This window comes from Meriones unguiculatus, chromosome 17 (assembly GCF_030254825.1).
Source record: "Meriones unguiculatus strain TT.TT164.6M chromosome 17, Bangor_MerUng_6.1, whole genome shotgun sequence".
NCBI lineage: Eukaryota > Metazoa > Chordata > Mammalia > Rodentia > Muridae > Meriones > Meriones unguiculatus.
In genome coordinates this window covers 22,207,297-22,231,962 of record NC_083364.1, presented here as the reverse complement: position 1 = coordinate 22,231,962, position 24,666 = coordinate 22,207,297, and the positions used below count along the sequence as shown (strand labels likewise).

The 24,666-nt window shown below is 51.6% G+C and overlaps 2 protein-coding genes across 10 annotated transcripts in view; one reads left to right on the top strand and one right to left on the bottom strand.

Annotated features, from left to right (window-relative positions):
* Positions 1-19,181, top strand: part of Med15 (mediator complex subunit 15) — a 58,925-nt gene extending 39,744 nt beyond the window's left edge. For 3 of the 8 annotated variants that reach the window (XM_060370001.1, XM_021653318.2, XM_021653321.2), the window contains 11 exons: positions 635-763; positions 9,258-9,377; positions 14,834-14,961; positions 15,069-15,196; positions 15,355-15,489; positions 15,562-15,625; positions 16,506-16,572; positions 16,904-17,064; positions 17,151-17,317; positions 17,727-17,825; positions 18,220-19,181. In XM_060370001.1, the coding sequence (XP_060225984.1) occupies positions 635-763; positions 9,258-9,377; positions 14,834-14,961; positions 15,069-15,196; positions 15,355-15,489; positions 15,562-15,625; positions 16,506-16,572; positions 16,904-17,064; positions 17,151-17,317; positions 17,727-17,825; positions 18,220-18,356 (1,335 nt within the window). In that variant the 3' untranslated portion in view covers positions 18,357-19,181. The remainder of the gene's footprint in view (positions 1-634; positions 764-9,257; positions 9,378-14,833; positions 14,962-15,068; positions 15,197-15,354; positions 15,490-15,561; positions 15,626-16,505; positions 16,573-16,903; positions 17,065-17,150; positions 17,318-17,726; positions 17,826-18,219) is intronic. The other 5 variants (XM_060370002.1, XM_021653320.2, XM_060370003.1 and 2 more) reach the window with 3 other exon arrangements.
* A 488-nt stretch (positions 19,182-19,669) lies between these two features.
* Positions 19,670-24,660, bottom strand: Ccdc74b (coiled-coil domain containing 74B). 2 transcript variants are annotated; one of them, XM_021653334.2, is made up of 8 exons: positions 24,222-24,660; positions 23,340-23,384; positions 22,372-22,431; positions 21,552-21,717; positions 20,494-20,677; positions 20,334-20,413; positions 20,202-20,258; positions 19,670-20,048 (listed from the first exon to the last, which is right to left on the bottom strand). In XM_021653334.2, exons 1-8 carry the CDS (start codon positions 24,658-24,660, stop codon positions 19,805-19,807), a joined length of 1,275 nt encoding a protein of 424 aa, XP_021509009.2. In that variant the 3' UTR covers positions 19,670-19,804. The 2 variants fall into 2 exon arrangements, with proteins under 2 accessions (XP_021509009.2, XP_060225987.1); XM_060370004.1 differs by lacking the exon at positions 20,494-20,677.
* Positions 24,661-24,666: the final 6 nt, after the last annotated feature.

The window sequence follows — 24,666 nt, the reverse complement described above, 5'->3', positions numbered from 1 at the left end:
CACTTACGTGTGTTTCCTCTGTCTTCCATCGCCCAAGGTCATCTTTCTAGCTAAGCCGTCTGCCAGCTGGCCAGCCTGCTTTCCTTCATGGAGTCTGGGCTCTCAGTGACACTCTTATGGTCTGAGCAGGCAGGCTGTGTGCTCAGCTTTGGAAGTTTTTGCTTAGCTTGTGCTTGTGGTTGGTGTGCGTGGGAGGACTGTCTTGTTTCTTGCCAGAACTGAGAGAGGTGGGACTTGGCTTTGCCAACTTGCAGGTAGGCTGATGTGGGATATTTCTTATGACCTTGTGTGATCAGGCACAGATAATAAGGTGACATCACAGCTCATGGTGTCATTACAGTCCCATCCCCCTTCCCAAGAGGAGGCTTCTTGTTTAAAAACTTTTTTATTTGGTTGAGGAAAGAGGGTTTCCTGTGTGCCACAATTCGAGTGTAGAGGTTAGAGGATAACTTTTCAGGAGTAAGTTCTCACCTACCACGTGGAGGGCTCAAACTCAGTTGGTCAGGCTTGGTGGCAGACATCTTGACCCACACACCCATCTCGCCAGTTCTGAAAGTTCCAGTCTTAAAGCTCCCACACAGGTGCTCTGCTCTATGCAGGTGGTTCCAAGTTGCTTTTTCCTTCCTCCTTCAAGGTCCGTGCTCCGATGGTGGTCCAGCAGCCGCAGGTGCAGCCCCAGGTGCAGCAGGTACAGCCCCAGGTGCAGCCGCAGGCGGCAGTGCAGACAGCACAGGCTGCCCAGATGGTAGCTCCCGGCGTCCAGGTGAGGGCCTTGGGAGCCCAGGGTTTCTTTAGTCACCTGCAGGTGCATGCTGGCCTATGCATAAAGCTCTGTGGTGAGAGGTCTGGTTGGATTAGAGGCTATGTTGGTAAAGCGTATGAATTGCTTAGACACACATACACAGGCACCCTGAGGCCCTCAGGGTGGCTGTAGCTGCTTGGTTATTGCCAGAACCTACTGTTGTCTGGTGTGTATTGTTTCCATTTTTCCTTGAGTATCCTCATCTCTCCTACTTTGTAGCACTTGGAGGAGATGCTTTAGAGAGGACAGCTTCACTGTTGCATCCTCCTTTAGCTTCCACTGGAGTCCCTGAGCACACCTGGTTGGAATGGGGACAGCGCTTTAGAAAGTGACAGGAAGAGTAGTGGGTATCTTGTTTCGCTCTGGCATGTGCCACAGCAGGAGCAGGAGAGAGCATTCTGGGCTTGCTACCTTCAGGGGCTTGGGTGCTTTGCGAGGAGGGTGTATACAATATCCCTGTCACTAACAGGTCATGCTCATTGTCTGCAGATCAGATGTCAGGGGGATGACAGCATGCTGAAGGCCTGGGCTAACTTTTCTCGGCGTTCGAGGAATTGGACATCTAGGGTCTCTGATTTGTTTCAAAAATCGGCTTCAGCTTTGGGCTGGCCACAATTCTTCTCATCAAGTGGGCACATTGAGTCTTGATTTGGGGCATAAGCTAGGAGCTATGGCAAGGCTTTTGCTGGATCCTATCCACACAAAATGCTATGAATACACTGTGCCCTCAGAAGGCCTGCACTGGCTGGTTCCTGAGCCAGGTGAGCTCAGTGTCCAGATGCATGACAGCATGGGTCAGGTGCTTCAGGATGTGTCAGACATCATTTTACACCATGGAGGAGTACTACTGACAGCCCTTTCTGATCCCGCAGTGTTATATCTGGGACGATACCTGAGGAAAGGTGTTAGCCTCTCTGTCACTGCGCCAAAAGACCTGGGTCTAAGGTTCTTGTGCTACCTACATGCTCAGATGTGACTTTGTGTGAAAGCATACCACGCATTTCCTGTGTGTGACTTGTAGAAGCTGAGCGCTTTGTGGGGTTATAGCTCATTTCCCTTCAGGCTTCTGGTGGCTCCTTCCTTTCAATGTCCAGAGGAGGCGTGGCTTAGAGTCAGCACAGTAGTAACACGGTGACTGACTGCCCTGATGCTGGAAGCCATTTTCTTGTTGCTTAATGACCCTCCCTCCATGACCCTGGGACTCATTGAAGCCTCTACATCAATGGCTTAGCCCAGTAAGAAGAAAGGGAAATTGGACATTGCATTGGACAGCAAGTAGCCATGAAAGAACAACAGATGCCACTGGTGGAGGCCTGTTCTGATTGTGTGCTGGCTTCTTGTGGAAGAAGTGTGTACCCTGTTGCTAGCTTTGTTGGTGTCTTGTCAGCCACCAGCAGCAGGGTGTGGCCATGTGTGCTTATGTTCCACATTGAGCCTCTGTGCTAAGTGCAGAGCTTTAGTTCTTTGCCCCGCCCTGCTAGGATTGGGGGTGTGGCCAGCTGTCAGTGTTAGTCATCTGTAACACAGCTTGGTTGTCATGTCCCTTTAACCCCGGTGGAAGATGAGTGGCAGTGCAACTTAAGGTAGACCTAGGTCCTTCCTAATCAGGTTAATTTCCTTAGGGAGTTGGTTTTTGAGGACTGTGCCATTGGTGTTTAAAGAAGTGTCATCTGCCTGCCTTCTGTGTTTTCTTTGGGCCTTGTGTTTTGGTTTTTTTTCCCCCCCTGGTTTTTGGAGATAGGGTTTCTCTGTATGGCCCTGACTGTCCTGGACTCACTTTGTAGACCAGGCTGGCCTCAAACTCACAGAGATCCACCTGCTTCTGCCTCCTGAGTGCTGGGATTAGAGGTGTGTGCCACTACCACCCAGTTCTAAAGCACTGTGCCTCTCAGTCCAAACATCATGCCTCAGGAGTCAGACCTGCCACTGCTGATTTTCTTTCTTTTTTCTTTTTAAGGTTAATATAATTACAGCATGACTCCCTTCCCTTTCTTCTCTTCAGTCTTCCCATTTACCCTTCCCCAGTCTCCTCTCCTTCAAATTCATGACCTTTAGTTCACTCATTGTTATTGCATGCATCCATATATGTGTGTGTGTGTGTGTGTGTGTGTGTGTGTGTGTGTATGTACATATACTTATGCATATGTGTGTGTGTGTATATATATTTAAATATTTCCTCTTCAGTCAGTCTCATGTTACTTGTATGTGTATTTTAGGGGCTGATCGGTTAGCACTGAACGATCAGTTGGCATGCTCTTCCCTGGGGAAGACTGCCTCTCCTGCATCCAGCTTTCCTCAGTTGCCTGTATGTAGGGTTGAGGCCTTATAGGCTTTTCCCTGTCCCCTTGGCATGTCCATTGGTATCCTCTTGGTGAGCTCACATTTGGACAGTCATGTTGCTGAGTCTTCATGGGTGTAGGAGACACAGTCACAGCAAACTCCTTGACCGTCCCTCTGGCTAGTATAATCTTTCTACCAGCTCTTCTGCAATCTTCCCTTAACCTTAGGTGAAGGAGAGTTTTGTAGATATATCCATTGGGACTGGGCTTCACAACTCTGCGTGTTGACTGGTTGTAGTTTTAGGTAATGGTCTCCATCTGTTACAAAGAGAAGTTTTCTTGATGAGGGACGGGGAGGACTACACTTCACTAGCACTGAGTAGTGGGCTAGGTTTCCGGTACCAGGCATGATTTCCCTCTTGGTAAGTGGGTCTTATGTCCAAGTAGAAAACTGTTGGTTACCATCAGGGCCTGTGTGCCATTACTACACTATTAGGGTTATTCTGCCATGCTGTTCATTGACATGGTTTATAGGCATCATAGTTGGTGGGGTTGTTGATTGCCTCTCTTCTTTTAGAACGAGGTTCATGGTGCCTTCTGCTACCATGAAAACTAGTCCTCAGCAAAGAAACATTCAGTCCAGGTCAGGGATGAGTGGGCTCTATTTCTGAACTGTATAGTGTTTTCAGAAAAGGGGACATATTTTTCCACCTCTGGTGGTGGACTGTAGCCAAGGGTAATAGTGATAGGCTCAGTGTTTTGGTAGTCTCTTGGACAGCCCAGACCAACAACTCGAAAGAGAGCTTCTCATGCTTGCTGTTGGGGTTTTGTTGTGTGGTTTTTGGGTCTTAGCGGGAGTACTGCGAGCTCAGATGAGAGAAGTTCATTAAAACTGTTGTGTTTTAGTTTATATATGTATATCTATATATGGAATTAACTTGTAGGCTTTTTATTTTTTTATCTTTTTTAGGTAAATAGTTAATAATATGATTCTTTGGCTTTTCAGATATCTTTTAACTACCTACTTCTTTTTGTATTTATCTCCCTCCTCTTTGCTAAAGAGCCCTCCTTATCCCATTTCTTCTATCAGATTACTTGTATTCTGCTGTTCTCTTTTACCCTCCTCCCACCTTCTTCTGTATTTACCTATTGTGTGACAGTTTTGTGGGGCTGCTTGGGTGGTCTCATTGCATTGTTCTGGCAGTACTGGGGAGAAGAATGTGGCTGTGTGGTTTGGGCATGATAGGCCCTCCTGAAAGGAAGAGCCCTAGGCTTTTTTGAAATCCAGGTTGCCCCAGTGGTTAGGAAAAGGGCTGTTGTACGCTGATCTGATCTATGAATCTTAACAAAGCTGAGATAACTGCAGAAAGTAAAGACTAGAGAGAGGTGTAACAGAAGCACCAGGAAACTGGGTATCGTTTCTGGTTTGCTCACTGAAAGTTATATTGTCTATGCAGATTTACTTATTTGGACTTAGTGTCATGTAGACCTAGTTGGCCTTTAACTTCCTATGATGCTGAGGCCGACCATGAACTCTTCATCCTCCTTCCACCTCCTGAGTGTTTGGATAACAGGCATGCACCACCACACTCAATGTATGCAGTATTGGAGAATCAAACACTATCGTCTGTATCCCTAGCCCCTGTGCAGTTTTGTATAAGATGTTTTCCACATTAAATGTGTTTTAGTTGGCCTTCTGATAAAATGAGAAAAGACCCGAGATAATGGGTGCATAGAGGAAAGGGTTATTTTGGCTCACAGGTGTAGACTGCACAGCTGCTTGACTCCATTGCTTTTGGGCCCACACTGGGGCACCTCATGACAGGGAGCATGCAGTAGACCGCAGCTGCCACTCCAGGCAACTGGGACATAAAAAAGAGGAAGGCACCCATGCTTCTAAGGCCATATCCTGTAGTAGCTACTTTTCCTGTTGCTATAATGAAATACTCTGACAAAAGAGGTCTGAGGAGTTTTTCTAGCTCACAGTTCAAGGTCCAGTTCATAATGTCAGGGAGTCAAGGTTGCAGAAGCTTAAGGCAGCCAGTCGGTCACATTGCATCTACAGTCAAGAAGCAGGGAGCCAGGCATTGTGGTGCTCTCTTTAATCCCAGCACCGGGAAAGCAGAGGCAGCAGATTTCTGAGTTTCAAGGCCAGCCTGGTCTACACAGTGAATTCCACACCTACTAAGGCTACGTAGTGAGACCTAGTTACAAAAAAAATTGCAGAGAGCACTGGGTACCTGTGCTCAGATCATGCTCTCTTGTTTACGTAGTTCAGGACTCCAGCCCAGGGAATGCTCCATTAGACCTAACAACCCTCACGTGTACTGGAAACTTGTCTTCTTGGTGATTCTAGACCATCAAGTTGACACACTATCTCCTCTACACAAGCTGAAATTCCGACCACCTTCTAGTAATACCAGCCTGAGGAATGAGCTTTAGAAATACTTGTTTGCAGTGTTGAGGATGTTTGGACCTTGAGCTCTTCCATTGAGCCTCAGCCCACAACCAAGCTTCTAAGGCCTGAGATTCCAGATCAAAGAGTACCCTCTGCAGGCCCAAACTCCTGGGCAGCCTCATTTTGAGTGATGGCGATGCTTGCTGCTGCTCTCAAGGACCACCTTGTTTTTGTGATCTTGAGGTGATTTTCTGCGCATGTGGGTAAGTTCAAGACTGTTTTTTGTAGCTTCTCAGGATTGAGTCACTGAGTGGCTTTGAGGGTCCTTGCACAGTGGCAGCCAATTACATAATTAATCATGAGCTCAAAGACATATTGAGATTAGAATTTCCTACCTCATGCCCACATATTCTGTCAATGTGCAAAAACCACATGTTGGAGCTTTATGCATATATGAACTACCACACACCACAGAACAGGCCACCAGCCAGTTCTCTGAGAGCTGCTGTCATGGTGGCAAATGTGTAGGCCTTCATGCTTCATTCCAGGAGTGTGCCCTCAGTAGCAGAGCAGATACCAGTGCCAGGGTGACCGGTATGGTGATTGATGGTAATGGTGGTAGGGCTCTTTCCTGGAAGGGTCTGGAAGGCTCAGCCAGCCCCATCTGTTTGTTTTATGTGGCCTCTTCTCTGATTATACTCATGTTGCTGAGAGATGAAACCACCTTCAATGGAACTGACCGAGATCCAATAGTAAAACCAGAACAGAGTACGTCTTTATTTTCCTATGCATGGGCCTTTTAACTTTCTGTTCTGGTAATATACAACTAAGCACTAACTTACAGGTCACAAAGCTGGGCGTGGTGGTGTGCACCTTTAATCCCAGCACTCAGAAGGCAGAGGCAGGTAGAAATCTCTTAAGTTTAAGGCTAGCCTGATCCACAAAACGAATTCAGGACAGCCAAGGCTCTATTACACAGAGAAACCCTGTCTCAAAAAACCAAACCAAACTAACCAAACAAACAAAAGGAACTGTGTAAGTGACAAAGAATTGTCAACCAGGACATGTATGCACATACAGCCTAGCTGACTTAGACATGCTCTTTGACTAAATCAGAGGACCGTGTCCCTCTGAGCCCTCCTGAACAGTGACTATAGCTGGGAACCAGCTGGCTGCTCCGGTCTGCATTAGCATTTTTTCTGCAGATAGGAGTACATGGAGCAGTAGAGAAGGGACGTCTCTGACAGTAAATTACACTTGACAGCTGCTCATCTGATCCTGTACACATTCTCAGTGGTTTTCTCTGGGATTTCTACCTCAAAACAAAACAAAAATCAAAAAAGAAAAAAACAGAGAGCTTTCCTTGTCCTAAGTTCTTCATAAAGAAAACCAGTCAGGCCTGCAGAGACTGTGCATGGTTAAAAGTGCCAGGCACCGTGTCGCACACCTTTCATCCTAGCACTTCGGAGGCAGAGGCAGGGGCAGGGGCAGGGGCAGGGGCAGGGGCAGGGGCAGGGGCAGGGGCAGGGGCAGGGGCAGGGGCAGGGGCAGGGGCAGGGGCAGGGGCAGGGGCAGGGTGATCTCTGTGAGTTTGACCCCAGCCTGGTATACAGAGTGAGTTCCAGCCAGGGCTACACAGAGAAGCCCTTTCTCAAACAAACAAGACCCTGGGTTCAGTTCTCAGCGCCCGTGCCACGGCTTACAGCCATACATAACTCTTCACCTTCCAAGGGCACTGCCTGCTCAGGTGCGCAGACGCACATGAAGGCAAGACGTTCAGATACAGGAAGGAAGAATAAATAAAGCTGGAGGGATGGCTCAGAGCTTAAGAGTACTTGTTGCTTCCCCAGAGGACCTGGGTTCAGTTCCCAGCACTCACACGGCATCCCACAACTCTCTGTAACTGCAGTTTCAGGGGATCCAGTGCCCTCTTCTGACTTCTGCAGGGACCAGGCATGCACACGCTGCACTAATGCATGCAGGCAGAATCCATATACATAAAATAGGGTGAATCTCTAAAAAGTTATTATTAATTTTTTGAGATAGGGGTGTGTGTGTGTGTGTGTGTGTGTGTGTTTTACAGACATGAGCCAGCACACCCAGCCAAATCTTTTAAAAATTGAAAAATAAAGTAAATAATAATAATAAAAAAAACTGGTCAGAGTGTCCATGTTTCTTTTTTTTCTTTTTGTTTTTATTTTATTTGCACTGGTGTGGGATCCCCTAGAATTGTTACAGACAGTTATGAGCTGCCATGTGGGTGCTGGGCATTGAACCTGAGCCCTCTGGAAGAACAGCTGGTGCTCTTAACCATTGAGCCATCTCTCCAGTCCCCCATAATGTTTCTTTCCTTGCAGCTTTTAATGTTCCTAGAGACAAGCTGGCACTTCTCACAGCACTTGGTTTTCTTCTAGATGTTCTATCACTGTGAGGAGTGCTACAGCCACGGATTGTGAACGCACCTCCCTAAGTGACCCTCAATTCTATCAAGAACCCTGGAATAAATTACCTTTATCTCCCCTACTCCCCCAGGGGCAGAGGGCCCTCAGACATCAACCTTCTTGGTGTCTGCTAGTGAGCTGTTGGGGATAGCTGGGCAGCACCCCTGGTCTGAGAGCCACCATCAGGAAAACAGATTTGTTTGGCTGGCTGCAGGGATGGAGAGAGCTGCACCTTCCTTGGCTCTTAGTGCTTACTACATGCATCTCCTCTGTGTGATCGTGAGCCCTTTGTGTGATGCCACAGGGGTCCTCATAGGCCTATATCCTGTTCTGGAGCCTTGTCTCCGCACAGATTGAATCATACGGTACCATCCTACTCTGGTAGCCTAAGTCATAGCTTCCCAGGTCTCAATGGCTTTGTGTTTTGAACTGAGGTCTTCCCACGTTGCCCCTGCTAATCTCTTAACTCCCGTGCTAAGTGATCCTCTCACATATGCTACTGGGCTTTTGTTTTGCTTTTGTGAATAGGTCCTACTTTCTGTACCAGGCCATGTTATTTTGTTCTAGTGTGTAATATTCTGAGTACATTTCCAGGAGTCAGGTTGGACTCTATCCCCTTTCTTAAGAACACAGAGTAAGGGTAGCCAGCCCCAAAGCTGTGACAGTGATAGGTTGACCTTGGCTATTTCTTTGAATCAAGAAACAAAAGTTGGCTAAGAGAAAGGTCTCTGTTGGTCTTGAGGTTCCTGACTGCAGGTGTTTATGTCCCTGTGGAGAGCCCTTCCTCATTAGCTCCTTGGACAAACCTCAGGCTCTCCAGCCACCCACCTGCATTCCTCCATACTCTGAGAAGCAGCATCCCCAGAAGGCCAGGTGGATGAACGAGCCTTGGGTTCCAGGTACACTTTAGGAGAATGCTGAGCAGGTTGCTGCTTCAAGGACACTGGACTTTGCTCCTTGCAAGCTTGCTGATATGTCCTCTTTCCAAGTTTCTCTTAAGAACTTGTTGTCCTCGAATTGCCACCCGAGCAGTCTGACTCCAGCACTCCACAGGCCATAGGGTCTGTTCTGTCTACAGCTCAGAGGTGTGTCCAGGACAAGCACCATAGGACTCTGGCTAGGAGAGGAGAAGGACCTGGCTTATGTTCTTGGTGTCTCTGGTACTGCCCCCAGCCTGGAGGTATAGAGTGCTTGAACGTCTCCTCGAACATCCCTGCACATCTCTGTCATTTGAAGGGGCCTAATGGTCCACTCTGTGAGGCTGCACACACCCTCACCTGCCATACACTGCACTTCTTGTTCCAATTACCTTGTCTGTTGTCCCTCTATCCTCAAAGATGATTGCTGAATCCTTGACCCAAGGCGGGATGCACGTAAGAGCCGGGTTCCCGCCTACCTCCACCATGTCTGCTCGCCCGTCAAGCTCCATCTCTTTGGGCGGACAGCCCACGGCACAGGTATTTATAGATCAGGCTTTGCACAGGGCTCACCCCCAAAGCTTGGGGTTTCTCTGAGCATCTCCATGAAACATACCTTTCATTGTCAGTAACTTTCTTCATGGTGGCTTTCAAAGCAATAAAACAAATATTCATTTTGTTTGAGGTCAAGCCCTGCTGGTGTTTCTTTCTTCTCTCTCTCTCTCTCTCTCTCTCTCTCTCTCTCTCTCTCTCTCCCTCCTCTCTCTCCTCTCGCTCTTTTTTTTTTTTTTGAGACAGGATTTCTCTGTCTCACCCTGGCTGTCCTGGAACTCATTATGTAGACCAGACTGACTTTGAACTTAAAGATCTGCCTGCCTCTGCCTTCTGAGTACTGGGACCAAAAGCATGTGCTACTAAGCCCAGCTCCTTCTGATGATTTCTTGAGGGGCTTTTTCTCCACTTCAAAATCATCATACTAGTTTTTGTTTTCATGCTAAAATAAAACAAGACATGGGCTGCAATGTAGTTATGTACAGGGCCCTACGTTGTATCACCAGTTTACATGTATAAAATTGAGTGGTAGCCATTTTAGAGCTCTTGAAGTGAGTTTGAAAGCAGCCTGGACTACATGTTTTCAGAGGAAAACAGAGAGTGTGGTTTTCGAGGGCTTGCTGTCCAGTGCTGTAGCACTCCGCAGCAGGGAGCTCCTCAGGAGTACCAGTTTCACTAGAAGTGCTCTCTGCTGTTGAACTGTACCATCCAGATCAGTTCCCTGGGAGGAGTAAGTCATCGACTACACTCTGCGCACTTCATGATCTCATGGGAGTATGCCACAGTACCATTCCCTACACCTGTATGTTCATTTGCTCAGTAGCATTCCATATGCCAGGCCTTGTTTGAAGATTATGAGAATAGAGTCTTAATATTCTTTCATCACAGGACTTTTTATTTTCCAGGTTTATTGTAAAATACCTGAGAGTTAAAAGACCTCTAAAATTCCTTTGTCTACACAGGAAAGCACATCTGTGATTCTAGGAGATGGAGTTCCTGCCCTTGCTTGAGGGCCCATGTGCTGGAGCTATCCTCAATGCATAGGCAGATGTAGGACACTTGTGTATCTGTCTTCAAAGGAGAGTCCTCTAGCTCAGTATGCATTGGATCCACAATCAGGTGGAATTGTGGGGATAAATGACTTAACAGCACAGAAAATTGTTTTTCTGTGGAAACTAAAGGTCCCCAGCATTTTGAGGGTGTGGTATAGACCAGATTTTGAGCTGTGTTCTTCATGTGGAGAATCTTGTTTTCACTGTGGCAGGTCATAGTTCAAGCATTTAGCTCCTTTTACAAATGGAAAGGAACTGGAAGGTAGCATTTTGAAGATCAGAACTCAAAGCCTGTCAGTAGGATTCTCCTAGAAAACCCTCAGCCCTGCTTTTGTTGCTGCTTTGACAACCTTGCTCTTTCTCCAAACTGACAGAACCTGTCTACATCTCTTGGACTAGCTTCTGTCTTGGGCCTGGTCTTGCCTTCATTGCCTACTGTGGGGTAGCTCCTGCATTGTCAGTGAGTGCGTCTTACGATCTGTAGTACTTCCTAACCCCGGAAGGCAAGGGATTTGGTTGGAGGAGAAGAAAGAGACAGGCAAAAAAGATAAAGGCTGAAAAAAAGGTACATGAGGAATTTCGGGTCACCCTGAAAGAACCTTGTGGCTTGGCTGACAGTCATCACTAGTAGATGCCAGCTTTAGCCCACCCAGATTGACTCATCCTCTACCCCTGTTAAGTGCCAGCAGGGAGGGGTCATGTCCCTGAATCTTTGGGCTAGTTTGTTGAAGACAAATGTAGCAGAGGACTATGGCAACAGGGAATAAAAACAAGGTTGTGTTTTTTGATGATAGTGATTTTTTTTTTTTTTTTTTTTAATGAGACAGGGTCTCTCTGTGCAGTCCTGGCTCTCCTGGACTCAGGACTGGCCTCAAACTCAGAGATCTGCCTGCCTCTGCCTTCCAAGTACTGAGGTTAAAGGTGTGCACCACCATACCTGGTTGGGGATTGTTTGTTTGTTGTTGTTTTACTTTTTTAAGCATATTTGTTTTTGCTTACCTACTCAGAGGCTAAGGGCCCTGAGAGTACTTGGGGAGAGATGTCAGTGGAGAAAACCCTGAGCCTCCTCTTTGGCTGTCCAGCACAGCTGTCCAATCCCAGCTCTTCTCTGAAGAACTTCCCACTTTCGCAAGGTTAGGCCAGCAGCATCCACATTGCCTGTTTGTGACACATGGTGAATGTGGGCAGGCAACACCATGACAAAGGTGTTCCCTGGTTCTCTGGAGTGGGGCTCCATGGCCCATGCTCTGTTCTGGGTCAGGAGCAAAGGCAGTTTTAAGTCTAGACAGGTACAGATGGTCCAAGGACCAGAATTCATGGTGCCAGCCTGTCTGAGGTTCTCTTTGGATTGGTCTACCTTCCCCGGCTGTGGCCCCACTGAACTCCCTTTTTTTTTTTGACATCTACCCAGGTTATTCCTTATGTCCCAGCCATGCTGTGTAGTTCCCACGGTCTATTTGGCCAACTGTTGCATTGCTGAAGCATTGATATTTACAGTGCCTGGGCTATCTCTGTCAACCTCTAGCTCTGAGATCTTGACAGGTCACCTCACTGTGTTCCTGCTTATAAAATTCAGGTGACAGATGGTGTGCAAGGGTCTATCAGAAGCTCTTTCCCTGATGTCAGCCACCCTGGCTTTTGATAGCAGCTGTAACATGCCCATGCCTGGGGCCACAGACTGTGACCTGAGAGAGCATAGCCAGTGTTTCCCACCCTGTCAGAGGCTCCTTCCCTGACAGCAAAAGCCCCAGGAGCTAGCAACCTTCTTCTGGTTTTTCCTCACACCCTTGCTTCTTGCTAGGTCATTTCTGCCTGCAGATGTCTTTGGGCTGCTGCTTTGTACCTGGCATTGACTCTAGAAGCTGCTTTCTAGGAGCTTCCTGCCTGGAGTTTCCTGATCGTGGAGGTGCCTTTGTTTGTTTTTCTTCCTGTTAGAAATTGTTCCCTATCCCTCATCCTCTGGGGCATGCCAGCTGCCCTGTCCTGGCGCAGGCACAGAACCCAGGCACACTCACGTACTGGGTCTTCTGGGTACCCCACACCTAGTGAAGTGCTGGTGAGGTTGCTGGGGCACATGCTGCTTAAACGGGTCTAGATGAGCCTTGTGTGTTAAGTAGACTGGCGGTAGTCTGGCTTGGGAGGCCTTGAAGGAGAATCATGACAGTGGAGTCCATACTTCCTAAAAACGGAGACGACCTTGTCCCCAAGAGCATGACCACTGGCTGGGTCCTGGGGTTTCCCGTGTATTGCAGGCTTTTCTATCCCACATTCCGCTATTGCGCCTTCATGTCTTAGACCCATGCATCATGTCTTGGGACATCTGCTCGACCTCTGCTATGTCCTTGAACAAAGCGTGAGTCCTGTGCCCAAGTATGAGTGTGAAAGAGGGACATGAACGCTAAGATTTATTCCTAATATGTGGCCCTGTCTAGCTCTGTGGCATTCTGGTAACTAGTGTACTAGATCTGAGCTTTATACTATAGCCAAGGAACAGGTGCTTCAGCCAGTATCAAGTGCAGGTAGGCAGTTGAGACAGAGAAAGAGAATAAGGGTTCCAGGTCTCTTGGAAAACAGTTGAGGGACAAAAGCCCACTGTAAGGAAGCCCTGGCCAACAGGGCTCAGACCATAGCCTTGGTTTGTACCATCTGCAGTCTGCATGAAACTGTACAGGCCTGGGACTTTGATAGGACATGGGTTGATTCCAAGCAGGTTTTATGGTCTGTATGACATGCGCCTACCCTGATATCCATGGATTCATAATGCATCAGCACAAGGGTGCTGATGTGGACAGGGCAGACCTGTGCATTGTCCAGCCCGCTCCATTCTGGTCTCATTATGTCAGAGTGAATCTCAGAGGAAAGGCTGGCGTAACTGCCCTGCAGCCAGAGGCCTGAGCTTCTCTCCTGTTCCCCACTGCTTAGGGCTTTCTTGGTTGCAGCATCATGGCGTTGTCCAGTCCACCTTTTTAAAACGGTTTTATTTTAATTCTGTATATGTATATAATGTGTGTGTATCTGGGGGGGTGCTCTTAAAGGCAGTGCCCACAGAAACCAGAATGTGCCATTGGGTCCCCGGGAGCTGCAATTGCAGGTGTTTGAGAGCTGCTCCACATGGGTTCTGGGAACTAAACTTGGGTCTGTGAGCTTGGTCAGTGGTTCTGAATGGCCAAGCAGGCTAACATGACAGGCCCCACGTCCTCCTTGGCCTGGCAGTGTGGGATGGGCAGGTGAAGAGTGCAGGTATCATTTTCATTGGCTCTGTGCCTATTCCCAGTTTGAGAAACTAAGAAACTAAAAGACAATATGAGAAGATGCGGAAGTTTGCCACCATGCCCTATCCGTTCCCCCCATGGATATCAGTCTCTGGTATTCTGGGAAAGCCATCTGATTGACTTGGTCTGCAGTACTGGCTGGCCTGTGAATTATAAAAGGTGGGCTGCAGGGCTGGCTTGGTGCACAGTGCTTGACTGGGGTATAAGAGGGGCTACCTTGGATACTTGGGGATCTTTGAAATTGGTGGCCTCTAGGATGTCCAGGAGAGCAAAACCAGGTAGCTCGTCTTCTCCATCTAGAACTGCAGTCTTCCTTTGTTTGCTGAAAGGTGGGAGTACATCCATGCTGCTACCTTTGCCTAGTCTCTGTCCTTGGAGTTCCTGGGTACAGTGGGTGATGCCAGGGCTGGCAGCACTGCAGTCAACCCTGTTTCTGCTGTCTGAATGTGCATTGACAGCGTAGGGCAGCCACTGGGTCTGTGCAGAGCCAGGCCTCTGAAGCTCTAAGTGCTCTGAGCCCAGGGCTCTCTGATACAAGTCTTTCACCCCCTCAAGTAAGCTCTGCAGGCTAGCAGGGGCACTGGAGCCAGTGCAGTACCACTCATGGATATGCATATGGCTCCTTGGCCACCTCTTCCCACTTAAGAAAATAAGGTAGGCAGCCAGCATTTGTACATGTCACAGCCACTTTGCCAAAGGCTTGTCCTTGGAGCAGTAATCCTAGAGTCACACTGGGAGGCTGTCTGTAGCAGAGGACATCTTACCCTCAGAGATGAGTTTTCTAGGTTAGGCAGAACACAGCAGGTCATACGGCTTCCTAGGCTCCCTCTGTATACATCAGTGCTTGACTAGCAGGCCGTTACCATAGCATGCTCAGCTCAGAAACCGGAAATGTTCATGGGCCCCCACCAAGGAGCCAGGCTGCCCATCTGGCCTTCCAGCCCTTTGGATACTATGTGCTGTGCTCACCCAGAGGTGAGGCTTGTGCGTGGGTGTGTAGCATCTTAAAGAAGAAATGGGTGAATAAGATGGGAGGTCAGACCAGCAGGTTCTTTGTGCAAGCTGTGTGGAGGCAGGGTGTGTGTGTAGCATGGAGCTGGCTAAGTCTCTCCACTTCCAGGTCAGCCAAAGCAGCCTCACCATGCTGTCCTCACCGTCACCGGGCCAGCAGGTACAGACCCCACAGTCGATGCCCCCTCCCCCGCAGCCATCCCCGCAACCTGGCTCGCAGCCCAACTCCAATGTCAGGTAGGCTTCTGGGGTGCACACTTTCCCCATCCTTTCTTTACCCCATTTGGCCTCAGGGCTGGTGTGGTGTTCTAGGCTCAGACCTGCTTTTATTCACTTGACTGCAGCTCTGGCCCTGCCCCATCCCCCAGCAGCTTCCTTCCTAGTCCCTCACCACAGCCTTCTCAGAGCCCAGTGACAGCACGCACCCCACAGAACTTCAGCGTCCCCTCTCCTGGACCATTAAACACCCCTGGTAAGTTGGGCCTGGGCTGGGTGAATAGCTCTACGGGGTGCCTAACTCCCTTCCCCCCCAAAGTCTCAAACTGTGGAAAGGGCTCGTGGAACCCTCAGGTCTGTGGTGACACTGCCCCACAGGTTGTAGCCATCATCTTCCCCATCCTGCCCCTACAGTGAACCCCAGCTCAGTCATGAGCCCGGCTGGCTCCAGTCAGGCTGAGGAGCAGCAATACCTGGACAAGCTGAAGCAACTGTCCAAGTACATCGAGCCCCTGCGACGCATGATTAACAAGATTGACAAGAATGAAGGTAGGCTGACCCAGACCAGTATGGGGCCAGAACACCCAGGGCCTGTTTCTTAGTGTCCCCTTTCTTTCTCAGACAGAAAAAAGGACTTAAGTAAGATGAAGAGCCTGTTGGACATTCTCACTGACCCCTCTAAGCGGTGAGTACTAGCCCAGGGCCTTGGGCAGGACTATGCTCTACCATAGCTCACAGAGGGTCCTCTAGACTTGGTGACATGGGGGTCTCACAAAGGTCCAGCAGCTCTGTGGGCCATGCCTGAGGCCCAGATGACTTTACAAGTAGGTGTGTATGGAAACTTGAACCCTACCTGCACCTTCCCAGTAGCCATATTTCAACCCTGTTCATGGTCCTCAAACCTATAGCTGTCCTAGCCTGGCTCATGGAGCCAGTATGCTAGGTCCTGGTTGGTAGTGGCCCCACCTTCAGCTAGACATGACAGGTTAGGTGCATCTGCCTTTGCGGTGTTCCTGACTGGCCAGTGACCTTTGGCAGACAGCTGCGTCTCACTCACCCCATGGGCTGTAGGCTTAGCTGCAGCTGTGTGGACTGCTTTTAGAGATGAACCCAAGTGGAGCCTAGGAGAATCTCATGGATGACACTGGGTCACAGGCTTCCAGCTCCTTCTGCCCGCAGGCAACACCAGTGTTTGGGGCTGTGTACGGACTGTCAACAGCTCAGCTGGCCTGGGCTCTGCCGACTGTCACAGCAGCTTGCCCTGGGCTCTGCTGACTGTCTCCCCATTGTCTAGTAGTCACCACTGAGTAGGGCCCGTTGGAGCTACAGTTCTCCAGACCCTCCTAGGTTAAGTCCTTAGAGCCACAGAGCCAGGCTGGGACAAGAGCTGGCCCTGGTGAGATTGAGGCCTGCTGGGTCTGTTCTGGAAGAAGCTCATGGGCTGCTGGGACTCCTGTGATGGTTTCCAGTGGCTGAGGCACAAGAAGCTATTAGGATGGTGGTCGGGACAAGAGTTCCCTGCCTGGCCGTTCAGCAGAATGTCAGCTCATGTGCCCTCCCCTTAGGTGTCCCCTGAAGACCCTGCAGAAGTGTGAGATTGCCCTGGAGAAACTCAAGAATGACATGGCAGTGGTGAGTGGAGCCCCAGGACCCACCTGCTGGACAGAGGCTTTATGGTCAGGAGTTAGCACAGATAAAGACAGAGTCTGACCTGGGAAGTGAGGAAGCAAGAAGTCAGTTCCCCTCATCTGCACTTTTGTTCAGGCCCTGGCATGGGGAGAGGGGCACGGGTGTGAGTAAGGCTATGAGGCTAGAGATGTATTCAGAATCAGCCACCAGAGTAGAGGCTGTGGGCAAAGCCTCGGGAACGTGAGTATTGATGAGGACCCTGGTGCTGGGAAGACTCCTCAGAATGGATGAGGCCTTGAGCCCATGCCGCTGACCCTTTCCATCTTGTCTCTAGCCCACACCCCCACCACCTCCAGTTCTTCCAACCAAACAGCAAGACCTGTGCCAGCCACTCCTAGATGCAGTCCTGGCTAACATCCGTTCGCCCGTCTTCAACCATTCCCTGTACCGCACATTTGTGCCAGCCATGATGGCCATCCATGGCCCACCTATTGTGTATGTACACCCAGTTGGACCTAGTGATGAGCAGCATCCCAGAGGCTGTGTGATGTCTGCATAATCACTTTAGTCCCCTCCTCCAGGTCCCCAGTGGTGTGTTCCCGGAAGCGCAAATTCGAGGAGGATGAGCGGCAGAGCATCCCCAATGTGCTGCAAGGTGAAGTGGCAAGGCTGGACCCCAAGTTCCTAGTGAACTTGGACCCTTCTCACTGCAGCAACAATGGCACCGTCCACCTGATTTGCAAGCTGGGTGAGTGTCCAGGGTTGGAGGTGGAGCAGCTGGCCAATCACCAGGGCCTTCAGGCTACACACTTGTAGCTTGCACTGTGCTCACATGGCCTGCTCACTGCTCTTCTTGCCTCATTTCATTCCTCAGTGAATCCCTGCCCCAACTCCCCAGATCCTCCATTCCCTGACCTTATGCATTTATTTCTCTTTCTCCACAAAAGTAGCTGTGGTCCTGAGGCAACCACTGGCAGCATAAGCTGTTTCCTGGCCTTGGAAGCCTGAGACCCTAAGAGGCCTCCAGGTCTGCAGCAGGCTTCACTGGAACACAGTGGAGCGTAGAGAGCCATTTCAGGAGCAGGGGTGAGGTGGGCAGGGCTGCGTGGGTGCTTGCCAGGCTGTCGGCCAGGTCACGTGTGGTTTTTGTGTCACAGATGACAAGGACCTCCCTAGTGTGCCACCGCTGGAGCTCAGTGTGCCTGCTGACTATCCTGCCCAGAGCCCAATGTGGATTGACCGTCAGTGGCAGTACGGTGGGTGAACTTAGAGGAACTGTCCAGAGCCCCAAGGCAGGCAGTGTCCTTGCACCTGTCAAGCGGGGAATAGCAGTCAAGTGCATGACATTCCTTTGGGGTTCGACAAGGTGACCCAGGGCCAGCAGCAGGAGCGCATGTCGCTCAGTCTATGTGATAGAGCTCCAGAGAGAGCCCCTTGGGTGGGAACAGTACCTGGGCTCTGCTGGCACATGCCAGGGACAGGCTGGGGCTCCAGACCTCATATGAATTTCAGTTCTTAACTGCAAGTGTGACTGGAAGGTCCCGCACGGTGGAGCAGGAGACTAAGCAGTGCTGCCCCTTCCCAGAAGCTGCTCACGTAGCTGCTGCCTTGCCACACTCAGCACTCACGGCTGCCACTGTTGTGTTGCAGATGCCAACCCCTTTCTGCAGTCAGTGCACCGGTGCATGACCTCCAGGCTGCTGCAGCTCCCCGACAAGCACTCGGTCACAGCGCTGCTCAACACCTGGGCCCAGAGCATCCACCAGGCCTGCCTCTCAGCTTCCTAGCACACTTGAACCTGAGGACTGCCAGCGGCCCTGCTGCGCCTACCAGACATTACAAGGTGTTGGCTTCTTAGAGGGCCTGAGTTAGGTTAACTCTCCTGCTTTTACCTTTTCTCTTGGGGACCTGCCAGCCGTTTCCCCATGCTTGTGCAGTATTGTGGAGCTGGTGGCATGAGGGCCTGGGACCTTCCCCAGAGGTTTTCCATTGTTTTTTTCCATATCCGCTCAGCAGCATGAGAACTCAGGGCCCCATCTAAGCATCTCTGCTACATACATTGTACTTTTATCTGGAGAAGGTGGAAGACAAGGGAACCCCTCACTATCACACACTTCTCCGGGCACGGTGTGGGCTTCCGGCTGTGCCTCCTATGGCGTGTGCACACATCACAGGAATGCTCTTGAACCCAGGGCACAGGGTTCAGTTTGGAGGAAAGGCCAATACGGCAGCAGCAGGTTCTCTGCCAACAGCAGGATCTCACCTGTGTGGCTCTCCTCACAGTGCTGCCAGGAGGAGGGCCAGCTGGGGCCGGGGGCTGCCGACATTCCTGTGCCACGTTTGGTTGAAGGGCTGTGTCAGTGCTATGAGACATGAGTGGCTCTACCAGATCCTGTCGTTGGGACTCCTTAGAACGCTGCCTTAGAACACCGTATTTTCTCATTCTCTGCTCCACCGTAAGAGTGGGGGGTTCCTTCAGAACACTGCCGCATGGCGCTCACCACACTGCAGCAATGCGGCGCGCTCTGGTGAAAAGGATCCCCCTTTTTTTATGTGCACTACTCTGTCATATGATTCTTATAATAAATTTATTATTCCTGTGTTTGTCAGCAGTTTACTGCATCTACCTTTTTGCCAGTCTGGGCCCACTGTAAGGATGCTGTCCATCTTGGGAAAGCCTGCACTCTGTCTGCTTTCTGACATCACATCCTGATGGCCCATCCCAGATCTGATTCTCCTGGTGTGGGGAGGTCTGCACTGCCGTGTAGGAGTAGGCACAAGCTGACCACGTCCAGGTGACAGCTGCTGGGCTGGGGTGGAGTACACAGCAGGCAAGGCTGGTTCTCCCTGAGCCACCACGCAGCTCAGCCCAGCATGAAGTCATCGGCATTGGGTGTCCAGGCAACACTGTCTTACTCACAGTGTAAGGGCCCATGTGCCTGGAAGATAGCCCTGGAGCGAGCTGGCTCTAGAGTGCCATTTAGGATGCCTGGTGCACAGCATTCTAGGAGCCCCCAGCCTTGGCTGCCTACATAGGGCATCTCCACAGGAAGTAGGCTGAGGAGACACCTGAATGGCTGTGAGGAAGGAGGCTTAGGACTTGGAGAAAGAATTTTTATTTTCAGTCAATAGGTAGGCGGCGAATAACATTTTATAATGTGCTTTTGTATAAATGCAGGAATAGTAAAATAATAGAGAAAATAGACAGTTTCCTCAATTCTGAGAGCAAGTACTTTTATCTGTCATGGGTTTTGTCTGTCTTGGAATTTCGTGTGGCTGAAAAATAGGGTTGATGTGAACCATTATCAAGAGAAGATGGCCGGGCTCCAGGGCGCCGACTCAGCAGCACAGAACGGTGCAGGCGCCGGCTCTGGACCACTTGCAACCTTTTCTGCCGCTCAGCAAAGTTGCTCTTCAGGCTCTGTTTCAAAGCAGGCAGGATGCCACGCTCTGCCACAGGCATTGGGCTGAGAATTAAGCTAGGGTGGAGAAGAGGTTAGTTAGTGGCTGTCCTGAACTGATGGCTGGCTGGGAGCAGAGCCTGCCTGCTTTCACACCTCTGGGCACCCTCCCCTCTGGTCCCTTGGGGCAGCAAGCTGTGGGGGCGGCCACTTCCTGTGTCTGGGACTCACCACTTCTTAGTAAGGCCCTTGGTGGTGACCTTGGGAAACTGCGTGGATTCCTGATCCCTGGGGAAGGAAATTAGCCGTGAGGGCCACACCTCCTCTGGGCCAGGGCAGGGCGCCGGGTACAAGGCAACTCACTTTGGAGAGCCCAGCCCAGCCTCCTCAGCTGCAGCTTTGGGCCTTTGGTTCCCATCCAGGAGTGACTTGAGGTGCTGTAGCTGAAAGGCAGGGAGAGCATGGTGGGTACAGTGCGCTGCACCGCTGGCATGCAGGGTCATGCGCCTGCCCAGGGCCTCACCTCCTGGGCCTGCAGGAGGTTGGCGTTCCACAGTTGACGGATGACCACCTCACACTGCTGCACTGTGGTGGGCTTGCGCAGGTGCGGGGGCAGGCTCAGTAAGGGGGCCATCCCTGTCCCTTGCCGGCCATGGCTGCCCCCCACCAACGTGGCCCCTGAATTAGGGGCTTCTGCGTCCTCGTCTCTGAAACATTACAGCAGCCCAGAGGCGACCTGTGGGAATGGTCTAGCCACCCACCCTCCACCGCCCTGGGGCAGCACCCATGCCTGCAAGTATGGAAGAGGCCCATTTCCATTGCCCACTAACCAGGGTGCTCCGGAGCCAACTGTGACCCTATGTTGAAGACGCAACCGGCTAGCTGCCAGGTAGCCCCACCCAGCATGTTTCTTGCCCAGAGTGGTTCCTGGAGTTGGGACTGCAGAGAAGTAGGAGCCTGTCTTGGTTGTACTACTGAGGAGACTGGTACCACCAAGAAGCATGGTCCTGCTCTGCTCCTGCTAACCCGTGCCTCCCAAAGGCAGTCTATACACCAGCTCTAGTTCTGTAAGGCCAGGAATCCAACTCAGTGTTCTTCGTTAAGGTAAAATTAAATTAAAAAAAAAAAAAAAGCCAGGTGTGTTGGTACACGCCTGTAATCCTCATACTCAGGAGGCAGAGGCAGGAGGATTGCTGAAGCTAAAGGCCTACAGGGTAAACTCCAGGCCGGCCAGGACTGCACTGTAAGACCGTGGTCTCCCAACCCTCCTCCAAGCAAACTAATAAGGCCAAATCCCTTTTTGTCTGTTCTCTAGGAAAACAGTGATTCAGGGGTTTCCCTGTGGGTAAGGTCGGCCAGGGGTCTCTGCAGGACCCTCAGGGGAGAGAGGAAAGTAGTGCCCAGCAGATGGACAGTAGCCCGGCAGCTCCCTACTCCCTGGAGCCCATTTTCATCATAATGGAGTCAGGTCCATGGAGATGAAGACAAGGTAGCTGTCTGGTCCCAGGGTGGAAGCCTATTAAGGGTAAGCTTGGGGCCCTTGGGGTGCGGGCCTCGTTCTTGAGTGCAAGCAGGCCTTACTTGGCCTGTCCCTGCGCCCCAGGGACTCTGTCCAGCTTGTTGCTGTGGGACAGGGCAGCACTGCTGAGTGACTGCTCTTCCGGGTCTGTCTTTTGGAGGGCGTCAGACTTCAGCTCTTGCTTCTTGAAGGAGCTGGGCTGGGGCCTGGTCTTGCCTTGAGAGTTGGCTGCAGGGCACACCAACAGGGCCATCATTGAAGGCCTTGGAAGCCAAAGACCCATTCTCTAGGCTCAATCAATATACCCAAGAGCCCTGACCCTGTATCAGTTTTCTCCACTGTACTAAAGAGAGGGAAAGCCTCTTCAGAGGGCTGCAGAGAGGAAGGAGTGAAGTTCTCAGAGTGAGGCCTGTGGTGCTGCCTGCTGAATGTGCCAGAGGAATCACAGTGCTGCGTGCAGGCTTCCAATCTGGGTGGAGCAAACCGGGGGCGGGCGGGGGGTCTGGGATCTGGCCTGCGTGGGTTTATTTTCCAAGGTCTGCTGGTCAGCAGGGCCTGCAGGGGTGGGGGCCAGCCATCGGTGGAGCACATACCCTTCTCCCAGGAGGAGGTGGGATAGGGTCTTAGAAGGTACTTGAGTTCCTCTGTTATTGGCACAGCTACTCACTACCGACCTGGGTGGGCCTGCGACATCGCCTGGCTGTGCTACACTGACAGCCAGGCCCTGTCCTGCTTGTAGAGCCTCCTCTCAAGGACTCCCGGTCTCCTTCCTGGTTGTTTCTGTACATAGGATATCAGGACCAGCCCCTTTGCCAAAGAGAAGGGTTTTCAACTCTCTAGGCAACACCTCCCACTTACTTCCCAGCCTGGGCCCTGGCTCACCGGACACTGAGGAATTAGAGATGGACTTGCCGGACGGAAGGCTCAATGTGGAGACGCTTCCTGTGGGAAGATGCAGGGCTCAGGCTGAGAACCCACTTCTGTCCACTACCTGTGGCGCGACTCTGCTCAAGCAGGGCTGTGTTCCACACTCCCTTACGGGAGCTCCACACTCCTAGATGATGCGCACACCATGCGAACAGTGACCCCAGGGGAGGTTTCTGCAGGGGCCAGTTGCAAAGCAGAGGACCCCTGACCAAAGGAGCAGCGGGTCCTAAGGAAGGGCTGGGCCAAGCGCAGCCCCCACTGCCACCCCTCCATCTTGCCAGGGCCACCAGCCTGGCTGCACTGGGCTCAGGAAGAGGGAACTTGGGCATGCCAGGGCTGGGATATTTCCAAGCAGACATCTTTAACCCTCAGATCACCTGATGATCTGAAAGTGTATTAGAGGAGGGGAGCTAGGAACTCAGCTGGTGGTCCTTGGGCTATGTATGCTGGAAGGCCCACAAGAAGGCCAAGCCACTGTGGGCAGGAGGACTTGCTTTGGCTGCTGGCTACAGTTCTCAGGTCCCTGTGGTTGCTATGGAGATGGCAGGAGGGAGTTCCCAAAGGGAGTGTGCTAAGAGACACCTCACTCAAGTGGAAGAAATCAGTGGCACACCGGCACAGGGCTGGGGAACCAGGGATGGACGCCACAGCAGCCATCCACCTACTGGGGTTGAGACCCAGGGTCTGCCACAGGGTCACTCCTGTTTCAGGAGTTCTGCTCAGCAGAGGGAGGGTGTGCAGCCTCCCCACGGTCCCTGCTGCACAGACCTCATGCCTTTGGTGCTGAAAGCAAGCAAGCCAGCTGTGGCTGGGCAAAGTGGCATCTCTCCAAGTGCCCAGAATTGGTCCCCTCTGAGTGAGCATGCAGATGGGCATGAGTGATGGGCACGAGGGGTAACTCCCTGCAAGCACCTGAGTCCTACCTTTTTTCTGAGGCTTCTCACTCATGATTAGCTTGTAGTGGAGATCTGAAAGCAAGCAAATAGTCCTTATCACACCTAAGAGCTACGTCCAGTCGGAACAGAAGTGTGGCCTGCTCTTCCCATGGGTCCCAACCAGCTTTTTCCACCAAGCCTTTACCTCAGGCATCTCAGACCAGAAATGCCTCTGGCTGATCCCTGTCATCCCCAACACCTGCAAGGTGCCCATCCACTAGGCCAGGCAGGGGCAGGGCTGCAGGGCTGCTGCAGTGAGGCAGGATGGCTAGCCTTCCAGGAGCCCCTGGCAATGGTAAGTGGGGTGTGACATGGGGCTGGTCAGTCAAACATGGGGTGAGCCTCAAGAAAACATAGTCCTAATAAGGACTAATAAGGTGCCCAAGTGAGAGAATCTTTAGCACTCTAGATAAAAGACAGCAGCAGAGAGAGAGAGAGAGAGAGAGAGAGAAACGGAGGCCCAGCCTCGGGGTGGGAGGAGGTGTGAGAGAGTGAGGAGCAGGGCCACGTCACAGGGTAGCCTGAAGTTCTGAGCAGGCCAGACCTCGGGGCGGGGAGCATCAAGAGAAGGCGCGCCAGCCTGAAGGGATGTGGGGCAGCACCCAGGCGATCCTTGCCTAAGACGTGTTTAGTTGGCGACCATTTACTCGAATTTGCTGTGCTTAACTTCCGCAACGGTTTTAAACAACGAGCTGGGCCATATCGGGCCCTGGGCAGACTGCACAGGAGGGTGAGCGTTCGTCCGGGCTGGTGGGCACAGGTCCTACTAGAGAGAAGCCTCCTTCGTCCTTCCCTGCACCCAGAGACTGTTCCGAGTTGACGGCCGTGGCCCTCGGGCTGTAAATGCTGGGCCAGCCCCTAGAGGCTCACCCTTGTTCTCCCGCTTCAGGTGCTCGATCTCCTCGTGGAGTTTGACCAGCGTCTCCGAGTGCTGCTGCTGAAGGAACTGCAGGCTCTTCTCCAGGTCCAGGATCCGTTTCTGTGCCTCACTCGGAGCGGGCTGCGTCCCTGCGTTCTGCAGGCCCAGGCCGGCGGGAGGGCGCAGGCGTGGGCGTGGTGCCCCCCGGGAGCTGGGGCCCGCGGAGCTGAGGGGCCGCGGCCCCGCCGCCACCCCAGCCCCGCTCATGAAGGCGCAGCCGCCGCTCAGTACTGGCTGCTGGAGCCTGGCGCCCCGTCGCCGTGGGAACGGGCGCGCCGGAGAGGGCGGGGCGAGGTGAGGCGTGGCGCGCCGTGGGGCGGGGCCTTCGGCCGCATTCGGCCCGAACCAACGCGCCAGACTTTTGAACCCTCCAGAACCCGCCAGAACCATAGCCTT

Bases quoted from the DNA above. Each gene is read 5' to 3' on its own strand.
- Ccdc74b (XM_021653334.2), bottom strand. From the start codon at position 24,660: ATGGTTCTGGCGGGTTCTGGAGGGTTCAAAAGTCTGGCGCGTTGGTTC. The intron at 21,718-22,371 runs GTGAGCCAGGGC...TGTGCCCTGCAG, and splicing joins CTCTAATTCCTCAGTGTCCG to CCAACTCTCAAGGCAAGACC. The intron at 20,259-20,333 runs GTGAGTTGCCTT...TTCCTTCCCCAG, and splicing joins GCTGGGCTGGGCTCTCCAAA to GGATCAGGAATCCACGCAGT.